The sequence below is a fragment of the Hordeum vulgare genome, chromosome 2H (genome assembly GCF_904849725.1).
Source record: "Hordeum vulgare subsp. vulgare chromosome 2H, MorexV3_pseudomolecules_assembly, whole genome shotgun sequence".
NCBI lineage: Eukaryota > Viridiplantae > Streptophyta > Magnoliopsida > Poales > Poaceae > Hordeum > Hordeum vulgare.
This window is the reverse complement of record NC_058519.1, coordinates 585901777-585920229: the sequence shown is the minus strand read 5'-3', so window position 1 is coordinate 585920229 and position 18453 is coordinate 585901777. Positions and strand designations below refer to the sequence as shown.

The 18453-nt window shown below is 43.7% G+C and overlaps 2 protein-coding genes and 1 long non-coding RNA gene across 3 annotated transcripts; 2 read left to right on the top strand and 1 right to left on the bottom strand.

The window, feature by feature from the left end:
* Positions 1-425: 425 nt before the first annotated feature.
* LOC123430643 lies at positions 426-858 on the bottom strand. Its single transcript, XR_006622965.1, has 2 exons — positions 684-858; positions 426-605 (listed from the first exon to the last, which is right to left on the bottom strand). It is a non-coding gene; the product is annotated as an uncharacterized LOC123430643 (long non-coding RNA).
* A 232-nt stretch (positions 859-1090) lies between these two features.
* Positions 1091-5030, top strand: LOC123428678 (formin-like protein 3). The gene is made up of 4 exons (XM_045112866.1): positions 1091-1094; positions 3523-4666; positions 4738-4832; positions 4926-5030. Exons 1-4 carry the CDS (start codon positions 1091-1093, stop codon positions 4937-4939), a joined length of 1257 nt encoding a protein of 418 aa, XP_044968801.1. The 3' UTR covers positions 4940-5030.
* LOC123430642 lies at positions 4943-7837 on the top strand. Its single transcript, XM_045114496.1, has 5 exons — positions 4943-5125; positions 5198-5439; positions 5544-5980; positions 6475-6518; positions 6626-7837. Exons 1-4 carry the CDS (start codon positions 5028-5030, stop codon positions 6499-6501), a joined length of 804 nt encoding a protein of 267 aa, XP_044970431.1. The 5' UTR covers positions 4943-5027; the 3' UTR covers positions 6502-6518; positions 6626-7837.
* The last annotated feature ends 10616 nt before the right edge of the window (positions 7838-18453 follow it).

Below are 18453 nucleotides of genomic sequence, written 5' to 3'. Positions count from 1 at the left end.
AGGCCATTGCCTCAACATGGCCGCGAGTTGTCCTAACAACGAAGCGCCACCTTGGGGACGTTACTGTTGTCACCGCCAGCACTGGGTTTTGCCATCGCCGATGCTCGGGTCAAACCACGCAGGGATGCTACAAGCTGCTCATTGCCGGTGCTGGAGCGAGACAGGGTTGAAGCTACAACTAGCAAATTTTGTTGCTACAACCGACCACACAAAATGTTGGAACCGACCATCATTTTTTCTACAACCGGCGGGAGCATCGACCATGCCATTATGTTTTTACTAGAACCGGCAACTAGATTTACTGAAACCAGTGATCAAAATTTCTAGCGGTGTGTCTAAGGCATATCTAGATATGACATCGTTATTGTACATTTAAATAATTAAATTAAGCATTAAAAAAAGAAAAAAAAATACTCACACGAACCTTCACGTAAGATCAATGATATAGAACTTAGATGTGTAATACTTACCTCACATCTAGATGTGTTTTAGCAAAATAGTTTTAGAAAAGCTACAATGGTGATACCCTGGAGTTGCGAGCAACGGCGACCGGCGGAAACAGCCGCAACCGGCGAGGAGAAAGCTTCAACGGGCTTCTGAAAAAGCTGCAACCGACGACGAGAAAAGGTTCAACCAGCTTCTTGAAAAGCTTCAACGAGAGAACTGAGGTAACAATGGCGAACCTCAACAATAGGAGCTGCAAGGGCTTCCGATGACTTGGGGCGAACGGCGAGCTAGCTTGACAACGACGGAGACGGCGACGAAAATCGCATGGTAGCCTGCGATGCTAGCAGCATGCGGACTCGCGATCAAGATGCGGGGAGGGGAGGAGCGGGACGGGGTGGTGGGTGCGTGAGCTGCCAGAGGAGGATGAAGGAGCAGATAGATCCAACTACGTGGGGCCTTTAATCGCACGATTGGGACCTGACCGGCAAAAATTTGCACCTGTGCGCTGACGCCCATCATTGCCTTTGGTGGTTGCTCTGAATTATACTTATATGTCGTTGCGTATTCCCTACATTTTTTATCTAGGTAACTCTACTATTTTTTATTGGACGGCGGGCGAGCGTCGCTCACTTTTTGGGCAGCCATGGGTCAGCAACCATTACAGTTACGGTTTATATTTATCTATTTTCGTTGTAAATCTGGAAAGAATATATATTTCATAAAATTTTGAAACAGTGTTAATAATTAGAAAAAATTCGTGTACTGCAAAAATAAATATTCACGTTGTATATAGTTCAAGAAAATATTTATGTATATTAGAAGAATATATTAATTCGGATTTTTTTTATAAAATCAGTTTAATGATAACCAAAAATGTTCAATTACTGCGAAATATATATTCACATGTACGAAAATATATGTTCATGTATACTGTAAAGAATGTTCTTGTATTTGAAATGAAATGTTCATATATCTTAAAGAGAAGTTCATGTTTAAAAAACTGTCCACATGTTCTAAAATAAGTCTTTCACTATCCCATAAAAACATTAATGTGTTTACCTAAACTGTTAAAAATGATTTGAGAATGAGAAAAATATATATTAGAAATAATATGTGAAAAAGTGAAACGATAAATATTTACTTGTCATGTAAAATTAAATACTAATTTAAATCGCAAAATAAGCACAAAAAATATATAACAAGGAAGTGAAAGTAAAAGAATTAAAAAGAAAGAGGAAAAAGGAAAGAAAATAGAAAGAAAAAAGATCAAAAGCACAAGATATAATCCTTCTTCGACAGGCCCAAGTGAATGATTATCGTGAGCCACATGTCTTTAAACTGTAAGTACAATGATATTTGCCATGGTAAATCCTATTCGTCGTCTTAAGCGGAGAATATGTGTAAACCCTATATCTTACTCAGAATGAGAGTACCTTCTACCTCACCTGAAAATGTTTTGAGTGTTGTACAGTTTTTGACCAGCCCGTTCTTAGCACATGCTCGCTACTGGTTTTGTTTTTCTTTTTTCTATGTTTTTTCTTCATGGGTTTCTTTGTTTTTTGTTCTGTTTTCCTTACTTTTTTCACCGTTTTTCTCTCTTTATTCACGGTTTTTACTGGGGTTTTTTTCTGCTTCAGTTTTTTTTCTTGGTTTTCTCCTTTTTCTGTTTGCTTTTACTTTATAGAACTGAATTTATCTGTTTTTCTTCTTTTTTTTATCGCCTGGTTTTTCTTCTTTATGCTTCAGTTTGTTTTCCTCACTTCTCTTTGTTTTCTTTATGTTTCTTTTTTGGTTTTCGTTGTTTTTCCTTTTTCTTCAACACACGTCTATTTGTTTTTCATTGTACGCTTGAAACATATTTTGGTTACACGTCGTAGATTTCTCAAATACACGATGATCATTCTCTTAAATACATGTTCTGAATTATTATTTTTGAATGCATGGTCAGCCTTTTTTCAAACAAATGTCGAACACTTTTTTATTGTCATAACCATTTTTTAAACCGCGCATACATTTATCAAATACTTCCTCCGTTCTTAAATATAAGTCTTTAAAGAGGTTTCACTAGTGGACTACATACGGATGTATATAGACATACTTTAGAGTGTAGATTCATTCATTTTGCTTCGTATGTAGACTCCTAGTGAAATATCTTAAAAGACTTATATTTAGGAACGAAGGGAGTACATGATTAACATTTTTTAAATATAAGTTTTTATGTCTAATTGTTTCATTAATATTTTCCATTTTACCATATAGATAAGGAGCTTTCTTAGACACATTTAAATTTTTGAAAATACATGATTTTTATACACATTGTATACGTTTTGTAAACATGAGAAACATGTTTTTATACATGTTTTACATTTTTAAATGCTTGACTGGTTTTTTTTCAAATACCTGATCAACATTTGTTTCAAATATTTGATTAACATTTTTGAAATAGATGATCAACTTTTTCCATATACATTGTATATATTTTATAAAATTTCCTCGTACATGAGAAACTTTTTGTATACACATTTAAAATTTCAAATACTGGGTCAACATTTTTCAAATGTTTGATTATAAAAAATTAAATACATGATGGCATTTTTTCATACACATTGTATTTTTTGTATACTCTTTTCATATACATGAGAAACATTTTTTATATGCATTTTACATTTTTAAATATTGATTAACATTTTTAATGTTTTATGAAAAGTTTTTATAATATATACATTTATAATAGTTGAAAGTTAAAATAAACATAAGAGACATAACGCAAAGAAAAGAAAATGAAGAACATAAAAATAGAGAAAAACGAAGACCTCGTCAACTATACTACTAATAAAAGATCAAACGAAAACTTCTCTCACTACACACAACTATTATCCCCACAAAAACAAACACCAATCATCACCACACAATTAGTCAACAAATTACAATCTAACGGCCTTTCACCATCCATTCAACCCGACGGTGTGCACTTACCAAATTAACAAAGGAAGATCGTGCTCCACCTCCTCCTACAGCGAACAAGTATTGCACCTCCCCAGAAAAAAAAAAGCCAATCAACTACAAAAAATTTAGGAAGAATTAACGGCAGCCAGACGCCCTCGCCTGCACCATCGTCGTCGCCTCCGCCTCTGCCTCCCCCTCCCCGTCCGCCTCCGCGTCCAACTCCCCCTCCCCGTCTGCCTCCTCCCCTCCCCTCTCCGCACCCGCCCGCTCGCCCCGCCCGCCGCCTCTCCCCCGCTCAGCCCCGCCCTCCGCCTGCTCGCCAGGCACGTCGCCTGTTCCGCCTCTCCCCTGCTCAGCCCCGCCCTCCGCTTACTCGCCCCGCCCGCCGCCTTTCCCCTGCTCGCCCCGCCCGCCGCCCTCCGCCTGCTCAGCCGCGCCCACCGCCTTTCCCCTGCTCGCCCCGCCCGCCGCCCTCCGCCTGCTCAGCCGCGCCCACCACCTGCTCGCCCCGCCCGCCGCCTCCCCCTCCCCCCCCCCCCCCCGCTCGGCCTCCCAGCGCTCGACGCCATGTTTTCCTCTCTTGCGCCAGAGCGAGCCCTGGCGGCTTCCAAGAACGTCGAGGACGAGAGGCTCCGCCACATGCACGCGGACGTGGCGGAGATGCTGCTCGCCAACACCACCCCACGCCGCCGGCGGGTGAGGAAGCCGCCTCCGGCCGCGCCCGAGGAGGAGCGGCGCGGGCGCGCGCGCTACGGCTGCGCGTTCGAGGAGGAGGAGGGCTCCGGGTTCGCGCCGCCCCGGATGGTGTGGGCGAAGGTCAGGGGCTACCCGCGGTGGCCGGGGCAGGTGTTCGACCCGGCGGACGCGTTGGGGCTCGCGCTGCGCGAGCGGCGGGCGACCGGGGCCGCGGCGGCTCCTTCGTGTGGGCCGGCGCAGCGGACCTCACCCCGCTCCGCGACGACTTCCCGTGCCTCGCCGGCGTCGGCCTAAGGAGCAACTGCAAGGTCGAGTTCGCCCTCGCCCTGGACGGCGCGCTGGCCGAGGTCGCGCGCCGCGTCGACGCCGGCCTCTCATGCGGGTGCGGCGGCGCCGCCGCCAAGGGGCAAGTGTTCCAAAACTCCGGCCTTCGCAGAGGCGCGTCCGTCGCGGCCGTGGACGCCGGCTTCGCCCGGGACGCGCTCCGCGGCGAGGCGTTCCTCCGGTACGTTGGCGCGCTGGCAGTGGCGCCGGGGGACGGTGCCGACAGGCTTGACGTTGCTGTTAGTATGAACAGGTGGGTCGAAAATAACCAGGACTGTGTATTTTTCTTTGAAGATTTTTCCGATAATGATACCTTTGTCCTAGGCATTCAGACAGATTGGCAGCTACAGCAGATGATTCAGTATGGCAACCGCAGTTTACTCGCTTCCGATTCAAAGTTTGGAACAAACAAGTTAAAGGTCTGTCAATGTCATCTGGTTCTTTTTTTTGTTTTTTCATAGCTGTTTAGTTTGCTTGATTTCATAGTAGTATCGTTGTTTGCCATTTTGCAGTATCCTGTACATAGCATCCTTGTTTTCGACCAGCAGAAAAATGCAATTCCTGTTGCTTGGATCATAACTCCCAATTTTACACATGGTGAAATACATAGATGGATGGGTGCTCTATATGATCGAGTTCGTACAAAAGGCCCGACATGGCAGTTGGGCGGCTTCATTATTGATGATCCATTGACTGATGTGCGCACTATAAGGTAACTCATGCTTCTCTGCCAGTGTACTGCTTCCTGGGTTTGTGGTGCCTGAGTATGTTGCTTGCTGAACAGGGAAGTGTTTCTGTGCCCGGTGTTGATTTCCTTATGGCGTGTCTGTCACGCTTGGCATAAAAAATTGATGAACAAGTGTTCAGATTTTGAGAGGCGTTCAATGATGTCTAAACGACTTGGGGAGGCAATATCCAGCATCAGAGGAAACGGTGATATAGAATTATTTCAGGCCTTCCTGGAAGATTTTATTGATTGCTCTGGCTTTGTAGACTACTTCAAAGCTCTATGGTTTCCAAGACTTGGTTGGTCCATGTACCTTGCTTTTCTGGGCCGTACCTGGATTTTACTTGTTACAAGTTATTTGATAAGTTCTCTTATCCAACTTTTTAATCTCAATATCTTCCAGGGGCATGGACAAGCGTCTTGAAGACCAACCCGTTGGCTACTGCTGAGGTAGCTTCAGCAATTGAGAGGTACCACCACCTGCTAAAACTTCGGCTGTTGAATGAGGCAGATGAAAGCATCTATCAACATGCAGACTGGTTGGTTCACAAGTTGGGTACAAAGGTTCACTCTTACTATTGGTTGGATGAATTTTCTGGGAAGGACAGTTTCTCTCGCTACTGGAGGAGTGAGTGGAAAACCGGCCCAAACCCATGGCAGCAGGGATTGCAAATTCCAGATTCTGATATTGTAATTGAAGGCAATTGTGCTAGAGTGGTCTGCCAGAAACACAAGGAGAAGTCCCATGTCGTTCTGAACCCAAGCTCTGAGCTTGCATTGTGTGACTGTAGTTGGTCAAGCAAGGGAAACCTTTGCAAGCATGCAATGAAGTCGGCTAAGGTTTAATAAGTTATATAACTGAAATAGAATTTAATTTGTGTATGGTGTGGATTCCAAAACTAATATGCTTCTACTGGAACGCTCGCTTGTACTCCCTCTGTCCCAAAATAACTGTCTCAAGCTTAGTACTAGAATTTATTTTGAGACGGAGGGAGTACTAGAATTTTTCTAAAGCTAATGGAATCCCCTTGTACTCCATCTAAAGCTTTCATGATGACTACTTTTCCAAGATACATGTGACAAAGAGGAGGAGCTCAGGGAGCTGAATGTGAAAGGATAAAGTAGTCAGGAAGGAGAAATCATATGTTGGCTTAACTAATGCTTCCTAATCAGTATGCTTTTCATATTGCCGTTTATATTGAACTAATATATATAGTTCGCTTTTGATTAAGGATCTTGACATGGCACCTAGTTGTTTTTGATTTCCTGTAGTTTTTGTTGATCTTCTCCTTCTTCGGATTAAATTGCTTATTGTTTTTCCTATTCTTTTGCAGGAACATGAACCTTATGATGACCCATAGTTGGATGTATGTGAGAGGTACAGGTGTTATCTTATAAGCATATCAAAATACAATCATGTCGTGTGTAATTATTCAGTTATACTTTTTGTTCATGGCTCAACAATCGACCAAATTAAATGACAAGATGAACATCCAGACATCCTTGATGACTGGGATTCTAGGAAGACGATCACATACTCGACCAGCCCACCTGTCACCGCGAGAATCATCCTGGTAACAATGTAGCTGATCTCGGGATTCATATTGTGTTCCTCAAGTTATTTTGCATCGTTTGATCTTTTGTGTCTATATACTCCCCCTGGTGCGTCATTTTCCTAATCACAAGCATTTATTTCCTTCTTTTTGTATCTTGCTTAGTTTTAAGAGAAACATACAGAGAGAAAACTACTTTCATGATGGATCTGCACTCTGCAATTTGTTTTGCATATAACATGGGACTGTTACTTTCAATACAGTTGATGTTAGGAGTATTAGATGCATATATGAAGGAGTTCCATCAACCAGGATTTTAGATGTTGCATTAGAGTCAAAAATTTAGACTGATTTGCAAGATGGAATATCAGAGAACACGTTTCAGACATTCAGTGACCACCCAAAGAGACTAATATGCCACATACTTGTATGTTTCCTTTTTCATCTTTGTACAAAACTAAATGTAGAGAAGTATTCATTTCTCACTCAAACTTATATTTGTTTTCTATTTAAGAATGTTGATTCATAGAGCCCAAATACGCTCTTTCATTTCCTGGTGAGTTTACTTAGTATGGGCCAGTGTAAGGTAATAAAGATGATACTGTCGGTAGCTTCATCATCATTGATTAATTGTTACTCCTTATTTCAGAAAATCTACAACCAAGAACATTTGTTTGTGTCAGACATCTTTAATAACTGACGTGGAAGTATTGACAGTTCTTCACAAGCTAATTGTTTGATGTGATTATCTCGTGGTGCTTTTGCTCCAGCTTCAATTGCATTGCTTCTGCTGTATCGATGGACTCTTTTCCCTTCGGTCATTGATTGAACCGATTTGATTCTGCATAGCCGCATAGGGATAGGTACTTTTGATAGTCTGCTATACAAAAATATTTGGTCAGTTATTACCCTCCCTATGTATCTATTCTTTCTCAAGTTTGAATTGTTAATATATCTATTAGAGGATTAGTTATCCGTCTGCGCAAGGACCAATACAGGTTAAGCACCCATTGTTTTAAAGTAGATTGTCTCTATTCTCATGCACGTGGACTTTCGGGGTATCGATACAATGAAGTTCCACAATGATTCTCTTAATTTCTAGGTTTCAGTATCTTTTAGATTGGTGTTCAAATCATACAATTTTTGTGTCCACTTGGTTGGCTTGAATTTTTGTACATATGATTGTTAACATCTATATATGATCATGATAGCAGAAATATATGATCGCGATAGCACAAAGGGGAGGGACGGTTTGGGGTGAGGGGACGTTTTGTTAGCCTATTGGGAATGGATAGTGTGCAAAGATGTTACTTATTCTTGGAGACTATATTTTCTTTCAAATATACTTTCGGACTAAAGAGTTAGGGCAGGGTTTGAAGACATCTAATAGAAGTCATCAAAACTAAAGAGAAAAACCGGGTATACGAAAATGATGGCATGATGAGATTGGGAGGAGACACACAAAAGAAATGGCGATGGACACCAGGGTGTGTGTGTGGGGGGGGGGGGGGGTTGAAGAACCTCATAGTGGGTGAAGTAGAGGAGCGAATATGCATTGCGAGGGTTACGAGTGTGTGGGCCAAGTCATTTATTTGTACACAAGCGTTTTATCTATGAATATTCTTTCTATTTCGTGGCAACGCACGTGCACATGTCTGTCGTCGGTTCCATTTCCACATGCATTACAACATACATTAGGCTTGATTACACGTAAACTCTGGGCTAGCTTATCTTGCCGAGACAACAAACATCAACCGAGGGAGACAACAACTAAACAACAACTCATCTGACCGGAAAGAAGAACGATATACAACATGCTAGCCAAGCTAACTGAACTGAAGTTTTGACATAAGATGGGACAGAAACTGACGATACAATACATATGTGTGTAACGCGAATTACAACGTTAGGCTTACAAGTAAAATCTTGGCTAGCTTTATAGTCCATTGTTTTCATCCCACATTATTCGATTATACGTGCGTTGCATGTGCACTGTTACTAGTATTCCTCCAAGCAGTGCAAATCAAAGCATCTTCTTTGTCATATGATTTGTCGTTCTTCCCATCAAAACGAAGTCCTCATCATCCATGCCAAGATTATCATGACCATATAATGGGGTGTCATATTCTTGTGACGCATGCTCATCATGCTAGTAATCATCATTTTGTCACATTTGTGCCGCGCATGAAAGCTTCATCAACAAGACTAAAAATGCACTTATAGAGAATCAACTACACATTCTATTGGAATCGGCAATTGAAATAACAAAGAAATGCACAAGGATTTTTTTTGCCTTTGCGGCATATTATCGAACATGTTGGATGTGGTAGCCTTCAGTGTGACCACATATTCCTCCATGGCCGGCGGTGGCAGAGGAGGAGGTGGATGAGGAGCACTGTGGCCGGAGGAGGACACCATGGTTCGCCGGTGAACTGCCGAAACCGCGTCCGGCTTCGACTTCTTCGCCGGCCACCTAGGTTCGCCATCGGATTGCGGCCACGCATCGTCAATCGCTTGACGCCTACATCGCGAGTCTTGGCGGGCGCCTTCTTCTTTGAAGCCGATGGAGCGACGACGACCAGCCGGGGTGGGGTGAATTGGCGCGATGGCGACAAGATGGAGGCAAAGGCGATCGCGTTGTGGATAGGTACCACGGAGGCGGTGGGCGCAACTACGTGGGTCACGGCACCAATAACGGAGTAGGAGAAGGCGACGGGGTCATCATAATTGGCCATGGTAGCGACAACCAATGGGTGGGAGACGGGCGGGCGGAAGTTGGGCGACGACTGGTCACACGAAACATGAAAGAAGCGGCGGTTGGGCGGTTGGCGGGCGAATGGGATTTTACATCTCCAAGAGTTGGAGATGTAAATTTGCACCGTAAAGTGTTATAGTTTACATCTTCAGGAGGCGGAGATGCTGTTTTTTATATCTGCATTCATCCTGGGCGTTTGGATACCCTAACCCGTTACACGAACCCGAACCGAACTTAATTGCACGAATTGTAAGGTAATACGGGTATCGGGTTAGGGTTCGGTTTTTAATTTCAGGTTATTCGTTTTTCCGAGTAGGGTTCGGGTTTTAGTCTAGAAAACCCGAATACCTATACTACCCGGATTATTTATATTAGACAAATTATTCATGTTATTATTACACTTACATGTTACTCATACTAACTAAAATATCAATAGTATCCAAAATACCCACATTATCTAAATTATTCATAGCTGATGTGTGCTCCGAATATTTTGGGTTTTTTGGATACCCAAATTACCTGAAACGGAATTTTTACTAACTTGGGTTCGGTTGTTTTTTTAGCAAAAAAAATATTGATTCTCATTTTTAAATACCCGAATTACCCATAAATCGAACTATTCAAACAGGAATAACCAAAATACCCGAACACCGCTGAATCTATATTATCCGTTTGAGCACTGCTTTTGGCCTGATGTAAAAGGTAGTTATTTTTTACATCTACGTCATTGGAGATGCTCTTATTGGACGAACAAACCGAGCAAGTGAACTCCATAATGCAATAGCTTTTTTTCTTTTCCTTTTTTGTCAATCCATGATGCAGTAGCTACTAGTGACAATAATGTACGCCGTGATCTTGCAAGGTAATAACTTTGGATTTGTTGTTAATATTGCATGTCATGTCAATGACAATGATTCTTAACCACTGCACTACTCGCAGTCTGGCACCCTATGTGTATGAAAATAAATTTTCACCGATATTATAAATATTACTACTCTATGTGAAATGAAATGTCCATATATATTACAGAGAAGTCCGTATTTGAAGAACTATCCACGTCTCCTAAAATAAATGGTCATGCATTTATCTAAAACGATAAATATGAGTAGACATCAAAAAAATATAACAATAATAAAATGTGAAAAGGTGAAACAACAAATATATTTTATCATAATAATTATTATTATTTAAAACTTAGACTACAAATGTAAAATTGAAAAGTGGAAGAAGAAAAAGCAAACAAGGAGTGAAATTAGAAAGAAAAACAGAATAGATAGAGCCATGTGAGTGATTGTCGTGAGCGACATCTCTTGAACCCTGGCAAATCCTATTATCTGTCTTTGGCGAAGAATATGATCCATTGTCGCGTGTATGGGCCTGCCAATGCTCTAGAATTATGTTTCATTCTTATTTCGTTTCCATATGTCCTTTACTTTCTCTAATATTTCTTTTCATTTTCACTTATTAGCTTTATTTATTTTTATTTCTATGTGCTTATGTATTCATTTTGGTTTATTTTCGTTGCTTTATTTGTGAAATATATGAATTAATTAATTAATTTGTCAAAAACATATGGACATATATTTAGTCGTGCATGAATAACTTTTCTCAAATAGTATGTGATACTTTTTATTTAAAAGATAATCCGTCATCGCTCTTATATTTCTTTACAGAATGAGTACACTTTCCAAAAAGGAAAACTCTGTTGCTCAGCCGGCTAATGCACGCAAATCATCCGTCGCTTGCTTAGCCGTCGGATTGGTCTTAATCGAGTGCTCGTCGCTTACGACAAGTCTCGTGCAGTCAGTTTTCCTTTCATGCAACAAGAGCATTGTTTCAGAAGGTTTCTACAACATATGTATTGTTTCAAAAAAAGGTTTGGTCGTGAAGTTTTTTCAGCAATAGGTTAGTTTCAAAAGATTTCCGCAACACAGTTTTTTTTAAAAGGAAAAAGGGTTCAACAATGAATATATTTTTCTTCCGCAATAAGGTCTTATTTCAGAAACATAACTCAGGTTGAAGAAAGTGTCGGAGGAGTGCTCGGTGTGAGAACGTGCAAAGTAAAGTTTTTAGGAACATGATCTTTATTGTAAAAAGATCTTCCCCAACAGTACATACGTTGCAAAAAGACGAACCAAAAATTTTCTACAACCTCACATATGTTGCAAAAGTTTTTTGCAAAATGACATTTGTTGCAAAGATTATTATGGCACGACCTTTGATGTAAAGATTTTTGCGGGGCAACGAACTCGTTTCTGTAACTGAACCGTTGCTTTAGGAATTAATTGGCCAGAGAAGGCGACCAAACCGCATGCCAACAAATAAATCGAACGACTGATTTTTACGAAGCGACCTCTGATGCAAAGATTTTTGCGAGGCAACGAGCTCGTTTCTGTAACTGGACCATTGCTTCAGGAATTAATTGGTCAGAAGAGGCGACCAAACCGCGTGCCAGCAAATAAATCAAACGGCTGTCAGCGTGTACATCGAACGGCAATTTCGATGGTCGATGTTTAGTATGAATCCATCGGTTGACGCCTAACAGCTCCCTTCCAAAAACTATCACTCCTATACATTTTTCCAAGATGAAACGAGACCCGAAATGTTCCTATTTATTTACAACATTTCAAATGTTTGACAATTACATCGGGGTACTGGGTACGTGCATTTTCTGTTTTATGCAATAACCCCATTTAAAAAATAATTTTCACAATGTTTCCAAAATTTATTGAATAAAAAACCTAGCTATTTTTATAATACATTTTGAGATAAAAGAATTGGTTTCTGCAGGTTATCCGGTAAACTCAACAAAGCGTGCATCGGGCAAACCTGGTGGGAAGCCCTGCGATGCTGCGGCCATCCTGACTGGTAAGAGCATCTCCATCCGTTCACTCCCTAAAGACTTTGAAATAGCATATTTTGGGGCGAGCCGGAGTTAAAATTGATTTAAGGAGCCTCGGGTTCCTAGCCGTCTCTCAAGGTCATCCCCCATACGCTTTTTTAAATTTATTTTGCACCAAATTCGAAGAAATCGAGTCAATTTTAAAAGAAATTTAGGCGATTTTATTTAAATATGTACAAAATAAAAAAAAATACATAAAAACATTAAAAAAACATGTCGTCGCAACCATCGTCCTGCCGTCGCTAACCGATTTCATGCCGAGGAGCTGGTAGAAGGTGGTGTAGTCGCCGCCGACGTCCTCATCATCGTTGTTGTCGTCGTCATCCTGCGCATCGCCGTCCTTGCTGCAGCCTTGCCGCTGCAGACGAAGGCGGTCTGCACCAGCGTCTCCTCGTCGCTGTCGTCGAGGACGATGACGCCACCCTCTTCGCGACCACGACGTCGCGCGTCGATCTCCTGCAGTGCGCGACGCTAACGCTCCATCTTCTCCCGGGCGTAGTCGTCGCGTGACCACTTAAGGCCGGTATCGAGGTCGGCGTCCATCTCGACGCGCTCCTGCTTGACAACCACCGGCGGCGTCACCCGATCCTTCGGCCTCACCACGCGATGTTGTCCGCGGGAAGGTGAAGGTTGGCGGCGGCCCTCGTTTATAACCAGGTTGCCGCCATAGCTGCTACGATGCTCCGACGTCTCCTGGGGCTCGGCCTTCATGGTGGCCAGCGGCGACGTCGTGCCGGAGGAGCTGGAGGAGGACCCCCGTCATTCACCTCGACAGCCACGAGCTCCCGCTCCGGCGCGAGAGCGACGGTGCTGGGTAATCCATCAGCGGCTCGTTGCCTCCCTCGATGTGCTCGAGGATGGCGTGAAGCGTGCGCCCGGGGACGCCCTGCCACTAACGGCGGCCGTCGAAGTTGTGGCGCCCCCTTGGAGCCGAAAATTCGTTGGTGGAGGCGAGCTGGTCGGCGTGGCGGCGCTGAAAGTATGCCGTCCAGAGAGAGGGAAGTTGTCGACGACGTACCGTTCTTCCTGCCACGCATGCTCTGGCAAGGACGCCCGGATGCGTGCGATCTTGCCGCGGAGTTTCACGACGGATGATGGAGGTGGCACGGGGACACCTCCGGCTCTCAGCCTTCAAGCGCTCGGCGTGCGCATGTCTGGCAACGCCGGATAGTCCACGTGGGAGGAATTTGACCCCACGCCGGATATCACGTTGTCAACGATGATAAATCTCGCTGACTCGGCGGGTCCACGCGGGAGGAATTTGATGTGGTTTGTTTTCGCGTCAAATTTCTTTTCCCGACGCCCCCCGACGCGTTGGGTTTAGCGTGGATCCGTCGACGTCAATTTTGACCCCAACCAACGAAAAACGAGGTCATGGGGACCGTAATTGAACGGAATTTTTAGCGTTGACGACAAAAAAAGGCCCGAGAGGCCTGTTTGGGGAGTGGCTGGAGATACCCTAATTTCTACCCGTGACATCATTTTCCTTCATTGCTACTCCCTCCGTTGCTAAATAAAAGTATTTTTAGATATTTTACTTTAAGACTACATACGGAACAAAATAAACGAATCTATACTTTAAAGTATGTCTATATACGTATATAGACTTTTAATGAAACATCTAAAAAAACTTATATTAAAGAACGGAGTGAGTAGTTTGCCACTCGCATTGGCAGGCCACACCACTGTGAAAGTGCTTTGCTCCTCCCACTCCCACTCCACACACACTCCCAACACAGCTTCCTTTTTGGTACCAGACAGTGGACAGCAGCAGCAGCAGCAGCAGCAGAGAATTCTCCTCTTTCGCGTTGGCACGTGGAGTCGGGGCGGCTTTGATCCAAATCGTGTCACCCTTCTCTCGTAACGGCAAAATTGATAAAAATGACCCCTGGGGGGAAAGAACTCACGGAGTGACCCCTCGGAGAAAATATGTCATCCGGCTGACCCTTTTGTGTGGCGCCCGACACCTAGGCGCCACACTACATTGTGTGACGCCTAGCCGTTTGGCGCCACACCCCCCGACCACCTGGCAGAGAGGGCCCACCCCCAGGCCGTGTGACGCCTAAGCCTCAGGCGTCACACATTGTAATGTGTGGCGCCGAGCGCTTAGGCGCCACACAATGACTTATACAGCCACGGGCCAGCCCCCCTCCTCACCCCCTCCCCATTCCCCTCCCTCATTCAAACAGAAACAGGAACGGCGGCGGCTGGCTCTCTTCCAATCCCTAATCCCCTCCCCCATCTCCTTCATATTTGGTGATTTCTTCCTTGGATTGATCCCCCAAGGTTGGCTACTAGGTAATCTCTTCCGTTTCCCATCCTTCTATCCAAGTGGAATAGGTTTTTGTTGAGTAGATTGATTTGAGTAGTTAGGGTATGAATTCTTAGGATTTGACTAGTTAGGATATGAGTTCTTAGGATTTGACTAGTTAGGATATGAGTTCTTAGGATTTGAGTAGATTCATATTAGTAGTTAGTATTAATAGTTAGTATATGACTAGATTGATATGAGTAGTTAGGACATTAGTTCTTAGGATTTTAGTAGTTAGTATATGAGTAGATTCATATGAGTTCTTAGGATTTGAGTAGTTAGGATATGAGTTCTTAGGATTTGAGTAGTTAGGATATGAGTAGATTCATATGAGTTCTTAGGATTTGAGTAGTTAGGATATGAGTAGATTCATATGAGTTCTTAGGATTTGAATAATATGTAGATGAGTGGATTAGTAGATGAGTAATTTTTTGAATATGAGTATTTTTTGTGATTTGTAGGATGGTGTGGCTTCTGAATAATGTTTATGACGTTGAACACCGGGCCTATTTCATGTCGGAGAAGAAAATGGTAAGTAGATCATATGATAAAAAACATGTATTTAATAAGCACTTGAAAATGTAATAAGCACTTGAAAATGTAATAAGCACTTGATATCACTTATTCCTATCTATTTGCAGGAGCTTACGCCCTTGAAGATCCGGTCTCATGGGGCATCATCTATAATGCAGTACGATGAGCGGTACACCCCATACATCGAGATGACAGGACTCCTTCCATTCATTCAGCTTGTGAGTCGGTCAACTCCCGATCTGAACGCTGCGGCAGTCACAGCACTTATTGATCGTTGGAGGCCGGAGACACATAGTTTTCACCTCCGGACCGGAGAGATGACAGTTACTCTTGAAGATGTTTCCATGATCACCGCACTTCCGATCGAGGGGAAGCCTCTTTGTATGAGCACTGATTCCGAGGGATGCCGGCAACAAATGGAGGCCCTTATTGGTATGTCGCCGCAGGAGCCGGAGGTAGAAGATGGAGGGAAGAAAGATAGAATCCCGGTCGGCGCTCCTTTCACTTGGATTGCCGCGAACTTTGCTCATTGTCCCGAGGACGCAGATGACGAGGTGATCCAGAGGTACGCTCGCGTGTACATGTGGTACATCATCTCTAGGACTATCTTTGCCGACGGCACTGGCAAGAATGCTCCATGGATGTGGTTGAAGGCGTTGACTGTTTTCGACAACAAGTTCAGTTGGGGCTCGGCCGCACTAGCTTACTTGTATCGGCAGGTAATAAATTGTTAATATTAAGTACTCTCTGTTATCTTTTTCTGCTAAACTGATGCATGTTTGTTGTTACTTGTAGTTGGACGATGCTTGTCGCAGAACCACAAAGGATGGTGGAGTTGGTGGTTGTATGCTCCTACTTTCAGTATGGAGCTGGGAACGCCTACCTGTTGGACGCCCTAAAAGCTCAAAGTGGAATACCTGGGATGACCACGGCAACCCTGTACGGCTTCCTACATGGGCTTACAAGTGGGACTTGGTATCGGAGGTGGCAAGCAAAGTGAACCTATTGTACAAGCAATACACCAACAAGATGGATTCGCTTACCCCCGAGCAGGTAAGATGGTTTCAGAGTTGACTTCCAGCTTTTATGTTATGAGTAAAATGAATTGTGCCTTTTATGTTGTGTTGTAGGTGGAATGGCAGCCATATGGTGCCGGGCCAAACTTTGGTGATGCACACACGTTCGAGCTCAATCCACTATGCCTTCAGGAAAAAACATCTTTGGCTAATGCGTTGTCCCCTTATATGCAATTGGGCGGTTAAGTTTCATCTCCCGCATCATGTGATGCATCAATTTGGGTTGTTTCAGCCACACCCACCGGAGTGGGTGGACACGGACACACAGCTTCACAGGTAACAAAATCATGCACAATAAAGAAGTACTGATTAGTTTTGTTCTTAGTGTTGAGCAAGCTACTGATGGGTTTTGTTAAAAGCAGGTTGGATAGGAGGAGGCAGCGAATGATCAAGGATTGGCATAAGCATCATAAGAACTATGTCATTATGTTCGAGCAAAGTGTGCAGGCAGCTTCGAGTGCGCAACGAACCCAGCACCGCCAGCATTGTCCGCTTGCGTTCAACAACTACCTAAGATGGTTTCAGGAGAGTACTCGTGTCGAGATTTGTCCGTCGGCTTACGAGGAGGACATATTGGAAGAACCCACTGAGTATGGTGCACTTGCCCAAGGCGATTACAACAAGTTAATTCACGAAGGGTACCAAACTTCCTTCGCCCATGTCTTGAACTTTGTGGTAAGTGTGCTCACCTATGTTAAGTATGAATGCTAGTACACCTATTCACTTGCATGTCATTGTCTTGTGATCATAGCGCAAAGAGGTCAAGAAACAAGCTGATGAGTCCGAAGATATTCTAGAGAAGACACCTGGAGGAAAAAAGGGAGAATCTGCACTTCGTCTTTTCATAAAGGTGTTGTGTCATTATTATTATTTTGCCCACGAATGCAACATACGGTACTTTATATATGTCATTTATATTTGAATCTAACAGGAACAGGGCAAGAAGTTACGGCGCCTATCCAACATTTTAGGTTGCCATGACCCTGAATATGTTTCACCTTCGAGATGCGGTTCATCCGAAAGAAATACTCTAGACGATTCAGCTTCTTCGGGCGCTCGTATGGACGATGGTGACATTACCTCGGCAGCTAATACCCAAAGAAATACTGTAGAGGATGATGTTGACACTCCTGAGGTATGACACAGCCTTAAAACATTGTGCACTTTCAACCTTCAACTTTGAACTTTCAACCTTCATATGTATTAGGTTGCGGACGGGATGACGTTGAAGGCTTTCCAACGCTCCGCTTACATGTTGAAGCCTAGGAAGGAATTTAGGCGGTACTCACTGGATGATTGTGCGAAAGGAAAGAACCCGGTCGCCGGGGGCTCTCGTTTGTCAAGGATGAGAAGCATGGACGATGAGGATGATGATGACGATGACGATGAGTCGGATGACCCGAAGCAATTTGTAGTTTCGAGAAGAAAGAAGCTAATTTCTAAGAGGGGACGAGGCGCCAAGATGTGAACCGGAGCCATTTGGAGTTTCCAATCATTTGCACTTGTTGGTGTTGCACTTGTGTTGTGAACAATTTTACTTTTGTTGTGAACCATTTGGAGTTGTGAACTTGTGTTGTTGGTGTTGATGTTGCACTTGTGAACAATCATTTGCACTTGTTGGTGTTGCACTTCTGTTGTTTGTGTTGCACATATGTTTTAAATTTCTGTCAAAATATATGCTGTCAAAATGTTGTATTGCTGTCAAAATTCAGCTTCCAGCAGGTTTTCACATGTGTGGCGCCTAAGCCTTGGGCGCCACACATGTGCAACGCCTAAGCCTTAGGCGCCACACATGTGCAACGCCCAAGGCTTAGGCTCCACGCATGTGAAAACCTGCTGGAACCTTTGAGCACACTCTTTCCCGCCACCTTTCCCTCCTCCGTTCCCCCCAAATTTTGAGCACACCCTTTCCCGCCACCTTTCCCTCCTCCGTTCCCGCCAATATTTCCACGTCTTCTTTCCCGCCACCTTTCCCTCCTCCGTTCCCGCCAATATTTCGACGTCTCCTTTCCCGCCACCTTTCCCTCCTCCGTTCCCGCCAATATTTCGACGTCTCCTTTCCGGTCTATAAAAGGAGGCATTGGACTGCCTTCCTCCGTCATCCAGCCTCACTTGAGAACACTACCACCGGTTTAGTCAATATGAGTTTGCCTTGCTCGGATCAAACCATCAGGCCTAAGAA

What these genes read in the sequence shown, in the direction of transcription:
- LOC123428678 (XM_045112866.1), top strand. An exon ending in GTTGCTGTTAGTATGAACAG is followed by an intron (nt 4,667 to 4,737) that starts GTGGGTCGAAAA and finishes CCTTTGTCCTAG; the next exon opens with GCATTCAGACAGATTGGCAG.
- LOC123430642 (XM_045114496.1), top strand. Translation starts at nt 5,028, where the DNA reads ATGGGTGCTCTATATGATCGAGTTCGTACAAAAGGCCCGACATGGCAG. An exon ending in ACTGATGTGCGCACTATAAG is followed by an intron (nt 5,126 to 5,197) that starts GTAACTCATGCT and finishes CTTGCTGAACAG; the next exon opens with GGAAGTGTTTCTGTGCCCGG. An exon ending in TCTATGGTTTCCAAGACTTG is followed by an intron (nt 5,440 to 5,543) that starts GTTGGTCCATGT and finishes AATATCTTCCAG; the next exon opens with GGGCATGGACAAGCGTCTTG.